The sequence below is a fragment of the Macaca thibetana genome, chromosome 6 (assembly GCF_024542745.1).
Source record: "Macaca thibetana thibetana isolate TM-01 chromosome 6, ASM2454274v1, whole genome shotgun sequence".
NCBI classification, from domain to species: domain Eukaryota; kingdom Metazoa; phylum Chordata; class Mammalia; order Primates; family Cercopithecidae; genus Macaca; species Macaca thibetana.
This window is the reverse complement of record NC_065583.1, coordinates 22,914,581-22,933,489: the sequence shown is the minus strand read 5'-3', so window position 1 is coordinate 22,933,489 and position 18,909 is coordinate 22,914,581. Positions and strand designations below refer to the sequence as shown.

General features: G+C 39.1%; 1 protein-coding gene across 11 annotated transcripts in view; it reads right to left on the bottom strand.

Annotated features, from left to right (window-relative positions):
- The window catches only part of EBF1 (EBF transcription factor 1), a 411,481-nt gene that overhangs the window by 32,015 nt on the left and 360,557 nt on the right, over positions 1–18,909 (bottom strand). For all 11 annotated transcript variants that reach the window (XM_050794789.1, XM_050794794.1, XM_050794787.1 and 8 more), the window contains exon 11: positions 3,019–3,107. In XM_050794789.1, coding sequence (XP_050650746.1) covers positions 3,019–3,107 — 89 coding nt within the window. The remainder of the gene's footprint in view (positions 1–3,018; positions 3,108–18,909) is intronic.

Below are 18,909 nucleotides of genomic sequence, written 5' to 3'. Positions count from 1 at the left end.
ATAGCTCACTGAAACACTCCTGTTTGACAAACACTGACCATGATCCTAAGAAAGGCGCAGCCCATTTTTATGCCCCTAACAATGGACAGCAGGAGTATAAATCTCCCCAGTCCACAGGAATACCTTGTGCTGGCTCCATCCGCCGCTTCCTGACCCTGTCCTTGAACTCTCTCCACTTTAACATTCAAAGCCAAGAGGACAGCCACTTGGCTCTGAGTCACACTGAGAGCTTCCTGGGGTGGGCTCCGGCCAGGCCTTGCACGATCAAGTGGCTAGATGCAAGCCGTGGAGTGTTTCCTTAACACACAAATCCATTGTGTCCTTGATTACTCTTTCCAAACCCAGGAAACAAGGGTTGGGAATTTTACCATCAGGGACAAAGTGACACGTGCCTATGCTATTTGTTCAACATTCCTGAACATAACATGCAACCATAAAAGTGTTTTCAAAAGTAAGTACGCAAACTCAACCCTAGATTCCATTTCTCTCCTTTCCTTTCTAATCAGAAAAAGGACTGTCTGGTTTCTGTAGACCTCAACCATTAAACCAGATTTGTCTTCTAGTTCTGTTACGCAGGCTGGAGTGCAGTGGTGGGTATGTCTCACTGCAGCCTTGACCTCCTAGGCTTAAGCAGTCCTCTCACCTCAGCCTCCCAAGTAGCTGGGACTACATGCACACACCACCATACCTGGCTAACTTTTTTCATTTTGCAGAGGTAGGGTCTTGTGATGGTGCCCAGGCTAGTATCGAATTCCTGGCCTCAAGCAATTCTCCCACCTCTGCTTCCCAAATTGCTGGGAATACTGGCATGAGCCACAGCTCACTAAGTATTTTTAAAGTGGCAACTATGGGCCAGATGCTATGCCAAGGACACCCATGAGATGACCTCTCTTTATCCTCACATGATCCTATGATCCCCTATGAGCTAGCATGATTAATTATTCCCATTTTATCAATGAAGAAACTGAGGCACAAAGGAGAAATCACATGTTCAACTGCTCACCAGGATTAGGATTTCCTGTTCTGCCGAGATTGGGTGGAAGAGCTCTCAGAAGCAAGGGTCCCATTGTCACTCAACTGGCAAATCATCATAGCTACCTTTTGTTAGCTCTAAATAAGTCATTGAAATGTAACTTGAAAAGGTACAACATAGCACCGTCCCCATTTAACAGAGGAAGACACTGAGGCACAGAGAGGTAAACAATTTTGACCTAGGATGCATAGCTAGAAAGTGGCCAATGTCTGAATTCCACCTTGTCCAACCTGACTCTCCTCAATACCTCCAGTGGACTCAAGAGATCAAATGGTAAAGCAAGTGCTAAAGTGAATATAGTGCCCAAATGGGAACAATGGGAAGAATCTGGCATGGTACCCCTGCCTTTGTTCTAACACTAAGACAGCTAAGGCACCTACCATTAGTCAGACCCACATCATTTATATCATCGTGCTATAAAATTACCAGTTGTCCCATAGGAAATTCATGGGACCATGTTCTTGCTAGACAGAGGAACCTAATGGTAAATCTCTCCATAGACCATCTATGCCATGGGTGGAGACTGCTGTTTATTATTATATTATTTAATCTACTAAATAATAAACAACCTGTAGATGATGTAATTGCTTATCAAGAATAAATTGGGTTGGAAAAGGAAAGGGAAGGACAGCACTTCAGTGGAAGTGAGGTTGTTCTGGGAAATTGAAGGTTGAAACTGAAGGCATCATCTCTGAAAACTGAAGGTGTTTTCCCCCCTCAGTTAAGATGCAGGACACATGCCCTTGCTCATCACAGTCCTTCCTCTCTTGGAGCAGTTAGCACCCCTCCTCCCCATGCGCCTCACATCTGTGTAGTGACCTGAGGGGTGGGTTTCTCCCGTACAGGGCCAGTTCTGACAGGTGGCCCTGCATACAAGGGCAGCCAGCACAGGTAGGATTTGATGACGAACTGGTCCCCCAAGGAGGTTCACCCAGCTAAGAAGGATGGCAACTTCATTTTCACAAGTGTTTTACAAGGATACCTAGACCTGGAAATGGCATATCTCTAGATTTACTGTGGCAAGAAAGAGTCCTTGAAACTATTTCAATTTAATGCTAATAGTTTTTACCTGTGTGGTAAATGAAGCTTTTTGCTGTCAGTAAACAGTGAATGGAAGCTCAATGAATTCTGTACTTTGAGCTTCCTTCACATTTAACTGCCTGCTTTTGAGTCCTCACAGAATGTTGGTTGCACTTTTCTTTAATGTGCTATTATTTTTGGTTATGATTAGTTGTGTTTGGGACTCTCTCCCACATACAACCCAAGTTCCTGAGGTACAGGGATGGGGACATCCCAAACATTCACAACAGGTATGCAATAGTCAATAAAGGTCAGTTTCCTTCTGTCTGCACTGGCAGTTAATGATGTATTGGTGACATATATGACTCTGTCTTGAATTTTTGTCTAATGTCTCTCATATTTGTGCCTATTTTCCCAACTAGGTAGAATGCCTTAGGAGAAGAGAGGTTGTCTTTGCCCAGTCTCAGGATCTACCAATACATTTGGAGCTCTAACTATTCTCCTCTTGCCAGGACTAAGTACGGATCCTCATAGACAGAAATCTGGTGTTCCTTTTTCTTTTGAGAATTGGTAAGATGTAGCAATTAAGTAGCTCAGACTCTAGGGTCATGCTGCATAGGTTGGAATATCAGTTTAGCAATTTACATGCTATGTGACCTTGGGCAAATTATTATTTAATCTCTCTTTGCTTCATTATTTTCTCTTCTAATATAGGAATGGTAATACTACCAACATCAGAGCGTTGTTGAGAAGATAAAATGGCATAGCAGATATAAAAGTAAGCACGGTGTTGCCTGGCACATAAGTGCTTGCTACTTTTATTATTGCTTACTTTATAGCACCAAACACACAAAACACAAAAATATGAGTTGTTTACCTATGAACTAATTTTTATCAGCAGCAGAGTTTTCTGCAAATCACTCAAGTCTAAATTTTCAGAGACTACAAAAAGGCAGTATCCTCACCTTTGGCAAACGCTCAGGGTCACCAGGGTGCCGAGGAATGACCTTCTGTAACCTCTGGAAACCATAATCGATGGTGGGTTCGTTGAGCGCTGCAATAAAGAAGTCACACGATTAGTACATTTTCAAGAAATAAAGCAGAACATGGCTTGCAACACTAATGGTATGGAAATAACCAGGAAGTCCAAAGTTTAATTGATACTTTTGAACTGGATCAGAAGATGATTACGTGAGTGATCTCTTTGCTGAAATTTCCACCATCTGCTTTATACCACGATGGGGAGTGACCTGGCCAAAAGAACATTAGGAGTAGGTCTTGAACAGTGTTCTTTGGCCAAATTCTACACTCCTTATGTGATCATAAATAGAAAGTAAAATGGTATTTGATGTGAGATTTTTAGGATTCACTTTAATTCAGTTGCTCAGGTAAAAACACTCAAGGGCTTGCCTGGCAGTATCTATATCCTGTAAACAGCAGGAGAATTAAAAGTATCTGCTTAACTGCAAAATCCCTAGCGGACCTCAGCTGATACAATATCTTAGCACAATTAAGCATGCAAGAGGCTGGTGAGAGCAGAGGAGAGTGAATAGAAGTGAATCTTCCAGGTATGGAAAGCCGGTGCCACCCTTGAGAGAGTCTGCAAAGGGGATGGGTATTGAAAATGCCCTGATTCAAAACCCTCACATCTGAAATGATAGATCCTTTCACCAACATTGATATTATTTGGAACCAGCGTCTGAAGTACTAGCTTAGAGCAGCCGAGTCTCCAAAAATAATCCTTGAAAAGACCAAAAGAAGAGCAAATCTGGAATAACATTTGGAGACCATGGACCTTGCTGTGTGCACACTGACCACACACTCTTCAAAGCATGCTTAAATTAAACACAATATTAAGTGGACTCTGGTCTATCATTTTCAAAATTTCTCCCTGGTATATGAAATATCTTCAGGCTGTCTCACGTGAAATAGTGGAGATGCAAAACATGGCAGCTCCTATCCATAGCCTCCACCTCCCTATATTCTCTAAGTAAGGGGTAAGTGGGTGTTTTTAAAATTTCTTTTCTTTTTTAGTGTAATCAAAGTGTTCAACCACATATTTTCTCACATGCTGAATAAAAAAGACAGTCTGTGTAGTTCTGACATTTAGCTATACATTAAAAAACAAGTTGCCACACGCTTTACTTAAAATGCATTTCCATTAACCTAAATTTTAAAAGTAAGATTCATACTAGTACTAACTTTAAAAAAACTGTATTAAATTCAAATAGGTCCCAAGGCTAATGGAAGCAATTTGTATACCAACCCAAACTGACTGGCCCACTTTTCAAAATACAGGTATGATAATCTTGTGGTTTTAAAAGGACATTTAAATTGAAAGACTGTGAATTTAGTACATAATTATACCAATAGAACCCTTTAACTTGTCAACTTGTAAATCTAAAAGGCTATCAATCATTTCTAAAGAGGAAATAAACCTTAAAATTCCTTGATTGACAGTGCTTACTTTTTATGTAAGGAAAAAAAGAAAGGAAAAAAAGGCTGCATAAAGTGGCCAGAAATCCATTTACAAAAGTACATTGTTTTACATAGGTGAGTAAAAAGCCAATAATTACACCTCCAAAAGCACATAAATCAGAGTAAGTACTTTTTCTTCACTTGTATATTTTAAGTTAGATGAACTTTAGGTAACTTTTTATTAAAAAGATTTTTTCCCCAAATGCAATGCTTATTGAAGTCATTAATAGAGTGGCATTTTCATTTAAGATAATGTAATCATTTTTGCAAATATGAGATTTAGTCAACCCTCCCCCCCATTTCCAAACAGTAAACTTTCAACCTGTCTCTTGTGGAAATTAACTAAAATTACACCCAGGTGTACCAAATCTTTCTATCTATACTAGTATATGAGTTAGGACACAATATTTATTATTCTTTCCATTTTATGAATTTCTAAACCCTTGAGAAGAATTCTTTTTTCAAATTAGACTTGTAGAGAAATACCATAGAATTCTTTATTCAGGGAAGCTGTTACTTGTAAAATCCACAGTATTTAATCAAGAAATGCATGAGAGAGACAGGAATCAGCACCAAGGTTTATTTATCATATCCACCCCCCACCCATAATGCTACTTGCCAACAAAAATGTTTAACCATAAATAGTAGCTTTAGACAATTAAATGCATCATTTTAGTATCTGAAAACATAATTCAGCATCCTGAAAATTCTAATTCTTGGTTTTACTTTTCAGTCTAAGTTACCAATAAAATTGGAATTGTTGCCCCACCTCTTCAATCATTAGCATAATGAATTCCTATTGTGTCTAGAAATTCATGGTTGTTAGCTGAATGACTGTCTGATGTATGGCGGGGAGGGATATGTTTCTCCGGCTATATGGCCAACTCACAGAGGAATGACCGACAATATCAGCAATTAAAAGAACCAATTCAAATATCATATGGAACTAATAGCTAAAGAGCTGAGGAGAAGTCATTCTGCTGTCACAGAGTAATTGAATTAGACATATTAAACTCATTATTCAAAGACAAATAAGGATTTACTCCATGGACGTGTACTATGAGAGAGGAAATATTTAAAGAGTAAGGCAAGGGTTTTTAACTTATGTCCCATGCCTTTATGATTTGCTGTCTGTTCATAGTTTTAAACAAGTTAACCGGCCCTCAACACAGGTATTGAATATTACAATGGAATTGTCCAGGGCTGCAGACAAAGCTAACATTAAAGATGCTAGACAAAGCTCACTGTCCTAGATCCAAAGGAACCTGATGATTTATCTGATTGCACTGACTAGAGAAAAAAATTAAACCAATTACTGAGTGCGGGGGAGCCATCTGACAAAGACTGTTATTTTAATTGCCCCCACAAAAAATATATTAAATATCTGGGAAGTGAGGGATGGCTAATTTAAGACACCCTCATGGAATGGAATATGATGCAATCCTCAAAAGCAATGACATAGGAAAAAATATTTACTGATATATTGCTTGGTTAAAAAGTAGATTACAGGAGCACGTATACAATATAGTTACTTTTTTAAACAAGCATATATAGAATAAAGAAAATGTGTCTGTATAAACTGCCAAATAGTAGTTGTTTCTAAGTAGTGGGTCTTAAAGTGCTTTTCTTCCTGCTCTTTTTGCTGTGAATTTTCTAAATTTTCCACAATGAACATGTATTACTTTTATAACCAGAGAAAAAGGTTAAGAGCAAGAGATTGTTGCTGAGATGGAATCTGACCTGCTTGTATAAAGTAATGACATAAGAAACTATGCATTAAAAGGGGTCTGTATACCCTTTAATAACCTTGCATAGGTTATTACAGACCATAAGAAAAATAAGTAGTATACTTTTGGCCAGTTGTATAAATATGTGACTATTCATAAACTCTCTGAAAATCAACAGAGAGAGTAACAGGGAGGAATCATAAAGAATGGTATATTTATTTCATCAGTGGGGGTAGTCATACCTTAGGGACATACATCTACTCTGCAAGAATGTAATATAAAGTTAATCCTTCAACAAAGTGACCTCATTGTACTCAAGCGCAGGTCTTAGGAGGCACCAGAAGAAATGGGACTAACCAATTTTTTTTCCCCTCAAACTTGGGACAATTCCGAGAATCTGGTAGAGCAAGAAAAAAAAAAAACAAAAAAAAAAACTTAATTGGACACAATTAACCACAAATAAAGAAGCATGAGCATCTTAGATTGAAAAAAGAAAAACAGATGAAGCTGTAAACTGCAAGAGGAATGGAATGATGAGAACAGCTTGTGTGGCCCTGCTTCCAAATACCCAGTCCACACACTCTCTGAAAAGGGTTTGAGAGGGCGTCACCCTAAACCAGTTAGGAACGGTAACTGAATAAGAAAGGATCGTAGGTTTAGAAGAATCCGTTATCCCAAATAGAAAAGCCTCAATGTTTATATCATGAGAATAAAATGGGGCCAATGTATGCATTTTAAAAATTCCAGAAGACATTATACATTTATTCAGTAATCATTTTTAGCGCTTACCATATGCTCAAGGAGAGGGGGTGGCATTCGTAGGAATGAACTGTTTAGTGTCACAATACCATCAGCCCTTAAAAACAAACTTTCTGAAAGGTACACATAATCCATCCCCCAAAGACAAATGAAATCCTCTACTTGCAGAGCTGGGACGCAGCTCAGCATCTCACAGTCGGGTCCTCCTCATAGTCACCACCTCTGCTCTGCTCTTCTTTCTGACAAAGTCTAGGGTCACAATACACTTAATGGGGATACATTAAAGAACCATCAGGTTATTGAGGGGCCACAGCAATTGAATTCAAGCTGTCTTCCCCTGACCCCTTCAAACTCATTTACTGGTAGATATTTACTGAACCCACATAGTAGGACTTTGTGGGGTTGTATACAGCTTATGGAGGGGTACATCTGAAACATTTCCTGCAAATGCATAAAAAGCAAGATCAAATGCTCCTGAACAGGAGAGCAAGCTTGCAGGGTGATGTCTCAGCTGAGATTTCAGAAGGATCCCCTCACCCACAGCTATGATGTGATATTGTGGAATGGATATTGGTGGGATGTATCTGTTGTATGCACCAGGATGCCATTTCAACTGTATCAACATTACTACTTTTGAAAAAAAAAGTTTATGAAATGGTTCAAAGAATCAAACTGTTTTATTCTGGCTTTATGTTGGGACTGCTTATAGAGGGGCTTTAGGTTCCTTCCGGATCTCATCATCTAGAGGGCTTTAGGTTCCTTCCAGATCTCATCATCTCAGACCCCTAAAGGCAACCAGTAACTTTTATTCCAACCAGCCTCTCAGCCTTTCTCTTTATGGGCTTCAATCCAGGTGGTGGTCAAGACAGAACAGCTCTGGTTCTACAAAGTTACAATCTCTAATGTCCAAATGTGCATGCAGCATGAAATGCTATACGCAAAGAAAATCGAGATAACACAATTTTTTATGCACTCATACTAATCACCAACTTTACTCTTAATAATGAGTGAATTCTAACCAAACATATATGTGGCCTTTTTTATGCCTATAGTCTCTTTTTCTTTTTTAAAGAAATCCACTTCACAAACACATCAAATAAAGGAAATTCTCTGTAAGGGGGTTTGTTTGCAAATTAAAATCATATAGTCAAGCCAGATGCATTCTCAGTTATGAAAATTGATTTTTCTCTTTTTGGAGTTTCCTTTTAAAGAAGTCACTCCTCTGTCCCCCTTAACTTCTTGAATACTTATTCTTGGAAACAATGGAAATGAGAGGCTGCAGAGTTCTGTTCAGAAACACCAGGGGAAAAGTGCTTTGGGTGCCATTCCAACATTGGCTCACAGAGTTCCCTGCTTTTATAGCTTAGCGACTCACTGCCGTGCTTTCACATATTTCTGGGGTTTTAATTTCCTTTTTTTAATGGTTGTGTGACATGATGTCATTTTGACTGGAAATAAAAAGAAATGCAGATATTAGGAAGGCAATATTAATATTCTATTGCCATTTAATGTCCAAACAAATATCTAGACTCTATGCCAAGTAATAAATAAAACCTCATAGCAGAGGCAATGATAAAACTAGCACCTGGGTCTCCAAGCTTCCCTGGTGACTACTCTATATTTGAACTAAAGGAGTAACAGCAGAGCATTTCCCTCCAAGGCAGATCCATTCTGGGCATGAGAGTTATTACATATGTGTTAGGCAGAGACTTTTTGTTCCATAATGGCCTCATTTTTCCCTCAGTCACTAAATTAACAACCAGAGGTAAACAATAAAACAGCAAGTTATCTTCATGAATCTATCTTTAAGACTGAGTTTAAAATATATAAACCAAAAAATCAACCAGAAACCTAAACAAGGCCAGAAATATTGTTCATGAGGAAATTTGTTGCACTTCCAGCCATTTGGATATTTCATTACCTGCCTAGATGTTTGATGCACAAACGGCACACCAGGTCACCTCTTCGGTGGAAGCGATACACTTCCTAAGAAACCTAACACCAAATTCCTTGCAAGTAGAGCTCCTGCTTTCCCCGTGAAATGCTTTTACAGCTGGGTGCCCCTGCCTCTGGAGCGAGTGAGGCTCAGAAGGGCTTCAGGGGAGGACTCACTGAACCACAGAAAGCTGTAACTTTCTGCAACAAGGGTGTCAAGACGAAGCCAACATAGGCAGACTTCACCAATATAGAAGCCAGAGGAAAATTTCCAAACTGCCTCTGAACACGCCCTGATGTCTTATTTGTAGTCTTCGGGTCTCTTGATGTGTGACAACAACTTTGAGATTCAAAAATCAATCAAAGGAAGCAATACCTCTCTCTACCACAGGCACAATCAGAGATATTAGGTGGCTTGAGTGGCTAAGTCCTTTTTACAAAGAGTATAGCCAGGGCAACATGCAAAGCAAAGGCTGAAGACAGAAGGTCAACTGAAAAGCAAAGAGCCTAGGAGGATGAAACAAAGCAGGGGCACTCGGAGGAAGACTGATGAGGGAAGATCCTCAGGACTGTAGCTTGGAGTGCAAAGAACTTGCATGTGCTTGAAAATTAACAACTCTTGGAGAAGTAAAAGCAATCAAGAAGTGGAACAAAGAATTAGGAGACTTGCTTTTGTTTTTCAAAATGAAATCACCTTACTGGTTTTCTAAAGCTAAAAGTAATGTTTACATAATTATTATATTTAAGAAAATGTTTAAAGGCAGGGAAACCCCCATAATATCCCCATTCATGTAGAAGCATGATTGATATTTTAGTATGCTTTCAAACATTTTCATGATACTATTTTATATATTTTATAAAAATATAGATTATATACATGCTTATACCTATCTCTTTCTTTTTGATGTTTGTAGCTTACCGTATTATACAGATAGACATAATTTATGTAACAAATCCTCCACAAACTAGAATGTAGGGTTTTTTCCCCAAAATTTTCACTGACTTAAGAAGCATTATAATGAGCACTTCTCAGGATAAAATAATATGCACATTTCAAGTCTTTCAGTATACATATCTCCTAACTATCCTTCGTAAAATTTATGCCAATTTACATTTTGACAGGTTACTTTCAAAGGCATCTGCAAAAGAAAACTAATTTTTAGGATTTTGCATCTCGAAGTCAATTATTCTCTAAGTTATAAGAACCTCTGAAGATTGTAGTTGTTAATAGGCAGTCACTATGATTCCTTGTAGAGGTGCCATTTTATTTTATTTTTTTGAGACGGAGTCTCGGTCTGTCGCCCAGGCTGGAGTTCAGTGGCGCAATCTCGGCTCACTGCAAGCTCCGCCTCCCGGGTTCCGCCATTCTCCTGCCTCAGCCTCCCAAGTAGCTGGGACTACAGGCGCCCGCCACCGCGCCCGGCTAATTTTTTCTATTTTTAGTAGAGACGGGGTTTCACCATGGTCTCGATCTCCTGACCTTGTGATCCACCCGCCTCGGCCTCCCAAAGTGCTGGGATTATAGGCGTGAGCCACCGCGCCCGGCCAGAGGTGCCATTTTAAACATACCCTGAGGTCATATAAGACTCTTTTCAGTAATAACAAAGTACTTTCTAGAAATTATCTCCTTGGTTCCTACAATGTGCCTTTGACGTAAATGTTAAAAATTACTCCTAATTCAAAGGTGGGAAACTGAGGCACAGAAAGAGTTGGTTGCATAAATTAGCACAGAAGCCTCATTGTTTATATTTTTGCAGTCCTTTATTCCAAGATGACTATTTTATGTTAATATTGATGAACCTCAATTTGCAGCACATTAACAAGTCCTGATACCAAATAAATTAAACTGCTGTTTTTGCTAAATATCTGTGAAACAAAATCCCAGCACTAACAGGAATCTGTGTGCCTCAGCTCCTGACATTTTACACATGAACAAGCCATTTCGTGGCCTGATTTTATTACGTAAGGCTCACCATGTCAACCAACACAAACCTTTCAGGGAGGCCGCCCTAGTATTTTAAATTTGCCCCCAAATGCTCAAGAAACTGTTTTCTGTCTCATCAAGTTCTTCTTATAGGTCTAAGCCTACAAGGAGCTCTCAAATGCTGATTTGACTTTAGAGAGAGAGAGACACAAATGCTGTCTCTGAGATACATTAAACCAATTTATACTACAACCGGTTGGCATTTTCTGGATGTATGTGAGAAGTTACTGGCAGCAGTGGAGCATCTCTTCATGAACAGACCCCTTTCTTGCCCTGGAGGGCTAACACTCTGTCTAAAATGGGAAGTAGGTGAATCTCCAATAATTAGGAAAAATTGTACTGCTCTCTAAGTGTACTACAGTTGATGAGAAAACCTGCCTGTTACTGTGTATGATGTGCTCTGAACAGCATAGCCTTCCAGGAGCCTTAATTTAGATTCTCAAATTTGATCCAAGTTTAAAACTAAAATTAAATCCCTCGAGTAAACAGAAGTTTAATGTACACAGTTTTTTTTTTTTTTTTTTTTTTGGCCTTCCAATCTTTTTTCATTTTGGTTGTTTTTTTTATTTGGATCATTTATGATTAGGTTTCAAAGCCAAATTTGCTTCTTTAAATGAGAAGAGAAGAATAATTTCCACTGTGTAATGGATGATGGCATTTAAATATTGGAGACCAACATACTCTGTCTTTCTTAACATTTAAGGATACGTCCATAATTCTCTTCCCTACTGGCATAGTTTCTGATATAACTAGAGTAATATTACTTCTATAATTGTTCTTCAGATTTCTTCCCAAGGAGTTTTGACATTAGCTGTTATCGAGGAGGTAAAATCACCCAGCCTGTCTGATAAACATGTTTTCTTACATCCCCACCCCGGCAAGTGCTGTGACACTATACTTTTATCATCCCGTGTGTGTTCAGAATGAGCTTAGAACAGCAATTGCCGGGAATAGGCAGGCGATAAACCGCATTGATTTAACACATCTTGTTTTCAATCATGCTTGGATTTTCTGAGCACGCATTTTTCCTGTACTCTGGCTTGTAGCTTTTATCTGACGAGCTGATCCCTTTTCACTGGAAAATGAAAAGGTCGCACAATAAGACACGGTTTACTGGAACTTGAACACGCACCAGGGAAAGTATTTTAGATAAATACTGTCAGACATAGTGGAGCTGAATTTCAACAACACAATTGCTAAACAACAATACTTATTACTCTCCTAGAACAAGCCTACCAGCGACTTATGGCTCTCAGCAGGGGACAGCACCGAGTCAGGCTCCAAGGCGAAGAAACCCTTCCCTGAGCCTTGTGCTAACCGAACGCGGAGTTCTGGGCTGAAGTACTACTTGTGATTGTTAATATCATGGTTTTATGAGACAACTCAGCAAATGACTCCCACTGTTCACAGAGTCGTTTCCTCCGAACCAGTGGACAGGTTTCAGAAGAGTTGTAACGAAGTTACAACAGAGCTCTGCAGACGGTCCCACTGGGAAGGAAAAAACAAATCCCAAGAATGGTGATAAAAAAGTGACTCCAAATCATCCACTAATTCCACTAATAAGACAGGAAAGTACTTGTAACTGGAAGATATTAGAAGATTAAGTGATTATTTGGTAACATTTTAATGGAATTAAAGAGAACTTATAACAAGTATGCCATGGGGAAGAGCTACAATGGCCTTGCAGATAAGCCTGGAAGTTTTTATCAGCCAAAGCTCCAACTTAAATAGCATCTTGATTTAAAAATAAATGAAATCAGTTTTCTTCAGTATTGACCCAATGTAAGTGATTATTTTTGCTGAGCATCTTGATCCTAAGAAGTCTCCTCCCCCTGACTATTACAGTCTAGAACCCTTTTCTTTTAATACACATTTTGTTTATACATTTATTGTCTACTTTAGAGCTCCTCAAACTTCCTCTGTTCACAATACCCCGAGTATCACAGCAATCTCTTCAAAGCATCCCTAAGCCAAAAGCAATGCCCAACAGTTCTGTTATTAACTACTTAGATGCGAACAGTTTAACCTTTATGCGTTAGCAACTTAGTAGGACATACATATTTGAAAAAATTGACAGAAAAATATAACATTTTGTTTCATTTTAAAATAATCACAATTTACTAGTGAAACGTGTTCCTGGTGGGCACCACACAGCTTTGCACACCTCAGAATCAGACTAAACACAGCCACCCTCATTTTCGATTCCATATTGGTTTTCACATGGCCCTTTTTTTTTAACCATAGTAAATGCTGAAAACCAGCTTTGCAAAGGTATGACACCATCAAAAGAATGCACTATAAGGCTGGGCACAGTGGTTCACACCTGTAATCCTAGCACATTGGGAGATTGAGGCAGAAGGATAGCTGCAGCCCAGGAGTTTGAAACCAGCCTGGTCAATATAGTGAGACCTCATCTCTACAAAAGATTAAAAAATTAGTCAAGCATGGTGGTGTATGAGTGTGGTTCCAGCTACTTGGGAGGCTGAAGTGGGAGAAGAACTTGAGCTGGACAGGTTGAAGCCACTGTGAGCCATGATTTCACTACTGCACTCTAGCCCGGGTGACAGAGCAAGACCTTGTCAAAAAAAAAAAAAAAAAAAAAAAGGCAGTATAATGTAATATTGAGTTTTTAACTACCTTTAGACTGGTAGTTTATCCAGTATCTATCTGATGTACTTGAAGAATCACTGTTTCCCTCAAGTTTCAAATATCTCATAGCATCCCAATAAGTTTGTAGGGACACCTTGGTTGATAAGTTTAGAAAACATGGATTCACTCAGAAGAATAATATGAAGTGCCACAATGAATTACATTCATTCATGTGTATCTCGTCTTCTTTTAATAATTACAACAGCAGAAGCAGCAGCTCACACTTCCTAAGGACTTACTGTGTGCCAAGCACTTTATATGGATTAACATATCCTTCACAACAACTCTACAAGGAGGTACTATCATTATTCCCATTAGACACAGAAGAAAACTGAAGCTTGGGGAGTTAAGACTTTGCCTAAATCCACAGAGCTAATCAATGTAGGGGCTGGGATTCAAACCCAGGCAGTCTGCCTTGATAGCCCTACTCTGAACCTGTTAATTAGAGCAGCAAGTTAGGCCAACCAAGGGCTCTTCAGAGCAGATCTCTAATAATTTTGGCTTCTAGGACTTTTGTGATACTGTTTTTGCTCTTCAGGTATCCTTCTATCTATAATGTTTTAGTCCTTTCCTTTGTCTCAATTAATATTCCATGAAAACACTCTAGAACTCATTTGACTTCCAGTTTCCTAATAACACACTCTTCTTCCCTTTGCCCCAACCCTTTTGGAGTAAGACTGAGCTAGATTGCAGCCAGGCTACATAATTGACCGGATATATGTTCCTTTTGGAAAAGTCACTTACATTCTTTAAGTCTTCCTCAACTATAAAGTAAAGGTTTAATGTGCTATTATTTGTACAGTGATTAGCACATAAATACTCAACAGGCAGTTGTTATTACTATTAATAGAATACAGGCCATGTGTTAGAAACAGGGGCAGGTGCAACGAATACAAGACTAATTAGACATATTTACATATTCTCCACTCTCAAGGAACTCCAGAGTCTAGAGGGGCAGAAAGACACAAACAGAATCCTAAAACAGTGTGGCAAATACAACAGCAGGAAGATGCGGGGTTCTAGAACAGCGGGTGTGTTATACTTGTCTCTGGGACTCAACCTTCCCCCTTCCTTTACGCTAACTTGGAATTACAGTTCAAAGAATTCTACCACCTCTGGTTCTCAAATATTACCCTGAAAATGAGTTCCATCTGGAATAGGACACAACCATTTCAAAACAATGTAAGTTCTGTGAACAAAGAAAAAAATAGGTAGGAGACACTTAATTAAGAAGGGATTCATTTCCAGACTTGGGATGTTTTATACTGTTTAATTAATTAAATAAAATTACAGGCTTGCTGTATATAAGGCCCTATGCTTAAGAAGATAAAAAGAAAAAGATGTACAGCATGCAAGTCCAGTGCCCTGTGCATCCCCAGCTGGAAATGATTCTATTTGAAAAACTCTTCTAGGCACTGTGCCATACCCTTGAGAAGAATATAATCCAGTGGGGAGACAGGCCTGTATTTGGTGAACCAAAAAGATACAAAACTGTAGCATTACTAATATAAAATAGTACACTGCACCCAAGGAGGAAAAACTAATTCTCTGTAGTAGAGTCAGGAAAATACTTAGCTCAGATATCTGAGTTGGGTATGGAAAGATAAATAGGATTTTTCTACTGAAAAGGACAGGAAAAGCATTCCAGGCAATAGGAATAGAACAAGCAAAGGGAAAGAGTTATAGAAAAGATGTGTTCAAGTAGGGTTGGATGCTCCAGTTTGGGGAGAGTACAGCTTAACATGTTGAGAGTGAGGTGTTAAAGGTTAACCATGAGTAACAGTATTGGCCTTGGTGCCTTGCTAAGAGCAGGTAGACAACAAGGAGACATTTAAGATTTTTGAGATCATAGGAGCAACACGATGTGATCAACATTTTAAAGAGCCAAAGAAGTAAAATGAAGGCTGACTCTTAAAGGCAGCATTATTGCAATAATCCAAATGGAAAATAAAAGACCAACTAATGATGGGGTGGTCATGGAGGAAAAAGTAGATTTCAGAGATATTTTAGAATAAAATCTACATGAATTCAGTAATATGCCAGATGTAAGGGGATAGGAAGAATGGGGGATGACTGACATTTCTAATTTATCTGACTGGAAACAGTGGCCATTTTGCAGAAAGAAAACTATATACAGGAGGGAAAAAAATCATGAGTTCAATTTCAGACATGCTGGAATTTAGGTGCCAGAAGAACATCTAGGTAAAAATATTTAGTAGACAGTTGAGAATAAAGAACAGAAGCTCAGACTGGGCACGGTGGCTCACGCCTGCAATCCCAGCACTTTGGGAGGCTAAGGTGGGTGGATCACTTGAGGCCAGGAGTTCAAGACCAGCCTGGCTAACATGGTGAAACCCTGTCTCTACTAAAAATGCAAAAATCAGCCAGGTGTGGTAGTGCTTACTTGTAGTCCCAGCTACTTGGGAGGCTGAGGCAGGAGAATTGCTTGAATCTGGGAGGTGGAGGTCGCAGTGAGCACTACAGCCTGGGCAACAGAGTGAGACACCGTCACAAAAAAACAAAACCCAGAAGCTCAGGAAAAATATCAGTGATGGAGTTAATTCTATAGGGAACACCAAGATATAGGTAATAGCAAAAACCACATGTGAAAAGAGAACCCAGGACAGACAACACTATGGTGAACACAAGCAGGTAAGGAATGGTTAGAGAGAGATTGAGACACAAAACAGGACAAATGCAGGTCAAAAAGGTAGAACACCAGGAGAGAATAGTGTCACTGAAATCAAATGAGGAACTCAGAATATAAGGGGTTGTCAACACCATTTAGTGCAGTCAAGTAACCAACCAGAAGAGGTCTGAGGAGAGGTTGTAAATGTAAGCAAATTTGTAAATTACTATATTTGGAAGTTGTAAATGTTATACTAATATCATTAGCATAAATGGCACACACAGTTTCAGACAACTTGTGGATGCTTTAACCCTAAAGTTCTGGTTTTCTTCAGACTCACTCTGTAACTCCCAGTAAAAAGATATGAACCTAAATGAGTAAGGGTTGGCTAACTTGTTTGCCCAATTGTAGCTTAGCTTATCATAAGAGCCATACAAGAAAGCGTGGAGGACATTCAGTCCCAGATCAGTTCCCAGTCCTAAAGAAAACTGTAGAACTTCAGGTGCCTCAAGACAAAAGCTATGACATTTACCTGAAACAACTATGATGATAAACCTTGAGTTGACTTTTAGATTTGGTTAATCCCTGTTAATATATTTGGAGGAGTGAACATGAGGGGATTTCCATAGTTCTTGATGTTTTCTGCTCACACTCTTAATGCCTGTCTTTTAAGAAGGGAATGGAACTACATTAATGACTTAAGGTATCCAATGAAGTTCTACTTCTTCTAATCTACCCTAGATTTGGGCTTGTGATCTGTCTCCTCACCACAAAATATTGACAAAATACAGTGTACACATAACTAGAATTTAATCTTCCCCTTTGGATGTTGGTGGTCTTAATATTGGTCCCCAGCGTCTCACAATCAATAGATGTTTAGTTAAGCAGTTCACTTGTTTTGGAGTAACAGTTATTGTGTGGGCAATGGGTATGTGGCCACTTCCGCAATAACCCCAGGTCTCCTGACGGAGTGAACATTACAACCACATATTTGTTGCTATTAGCTTGTGAGATGGTGGAAACCAATTTTGAAAAGCAAGTAATAAGGCACCACATAAAAAATAATGGTGTAATTACTTCTTGGTCAGGTAATACCTACTGTGACGATAAAAACCAAAGGGAACACCAAGCATCATAAGTGGGTTTGCTGTAAATTTGACACTGGTTCTGACCTTCAGCAAGGAAAAGGTTTGAACCCACCCACCTCAACCAGGTACACAGAAGACTCTTTGTGTTGTGTATCTTTACCAAGTCTCCGTGTAAAAGCATTTTAATGAATTTGTCTCATTAGTGCCTATGTCAATTCTCAAGAGCTGAAGAGACTGGACCAGTCGCTACATTACTGACCCAAAGGCTTTTATAATCTCATTTGAATTTAGGCCCCAAAGAAAGAGGTCTGGTAACTGCATTAGAAAGAAATTGCCATGTGGATATAATTTGTTGTCTAAATGTAGAGGATAAAGAGGGAGGGTGGGGGTTCTAATTGGAATATGGACTACACTGTCCAGGAGGAAATGAAAATAATGTTGGCCGTTGCTGTTGATTTATAAGCAAACAGCCCGGTAATCCACTAACCTAAGCAGAAGAAACCAATCAGCCTCCATCTTCAGGCTCTGATTCTTTCTTTCGTGTGCCATCCCAAGTGCTAGAGAGGCTTCCCTAATTTCCATGGAATAATGTGGGTGGGTGTAGGGAGTGAAAGAGAGGCTTAGCCAAAGTTATGCCCTGAACTTTTAAGGATAGGATAGCACAGTCCATGTTTCAGGACATCATGATTCAGTTTTTATTACTACTGCTTTGGGTTATTTCCAGCTTGGGGGAAGACTCATAGTTAATATTTCTCTTTAGCTTGTCTAAGAGCTGCAAATGGTTCTCCGAAGGTACACGCATCATTAGAAGACTTTATGACAGGATGCTATTAGAGTATAGCATTTGTCACAGCACAGGATGAAACAAAAGTAGGTTAGCTTTTACTAATAAAAGTGACAATAGGTTAAATTCTCAATGCAGCAACTTGAATGGAGATAATGAGAACTCTTAGACCTGGATGGTTGGTTAGAAATGGGTACAAGCTTTCTGGAGGGCAAATTGACTATTTTGGGTGGGGAGGATGAAATAATTTTAAGCTTAGAGACTGAATCTTTATTAAGTTCAGAGGCATCCCCAAAAGTAGTCCCGGTGGCCACACAAATGATTTTTTGAAGTGGGCAAAGGCCTTTAGAAATGCCATCTAGTGTCACCAAAAGCCCTTGTTCTTGCTAAGATTCCTCTGGACCTCTTTTTCCTTCTAACTGGAATTAAGAGACTAAAGTTCCCCAAACTGAATCTTGCATTTCTCTCTATATTGATGGGTGGAATGGACCTGCTTAAAACCAACAAGGAGAAACAAAGTGACCTTCCTTCTATACTGTCTCTATAATCTTCCTGCTCCTATTGAAGCCTGGTGAATTTAGAGGAAATAAAAATACATATTTAGCTCCATCTGTGGAATTCACTTTGCCTGAGACCAACATGTCAGATATTGTTGCTGGCTTTTTCAGAGGGCTGGGACATATCTACAGGAGCAGAGATCAGCTTGATAAACTGCTGACCTGTTCTCAAATGGAAAATTTTTGTGATTATATTGGGACAATAGGTATTGTGACCCTTTAAGGACATAAATCAAACATACTGGATTGCATTTTTCAAAAGCTAC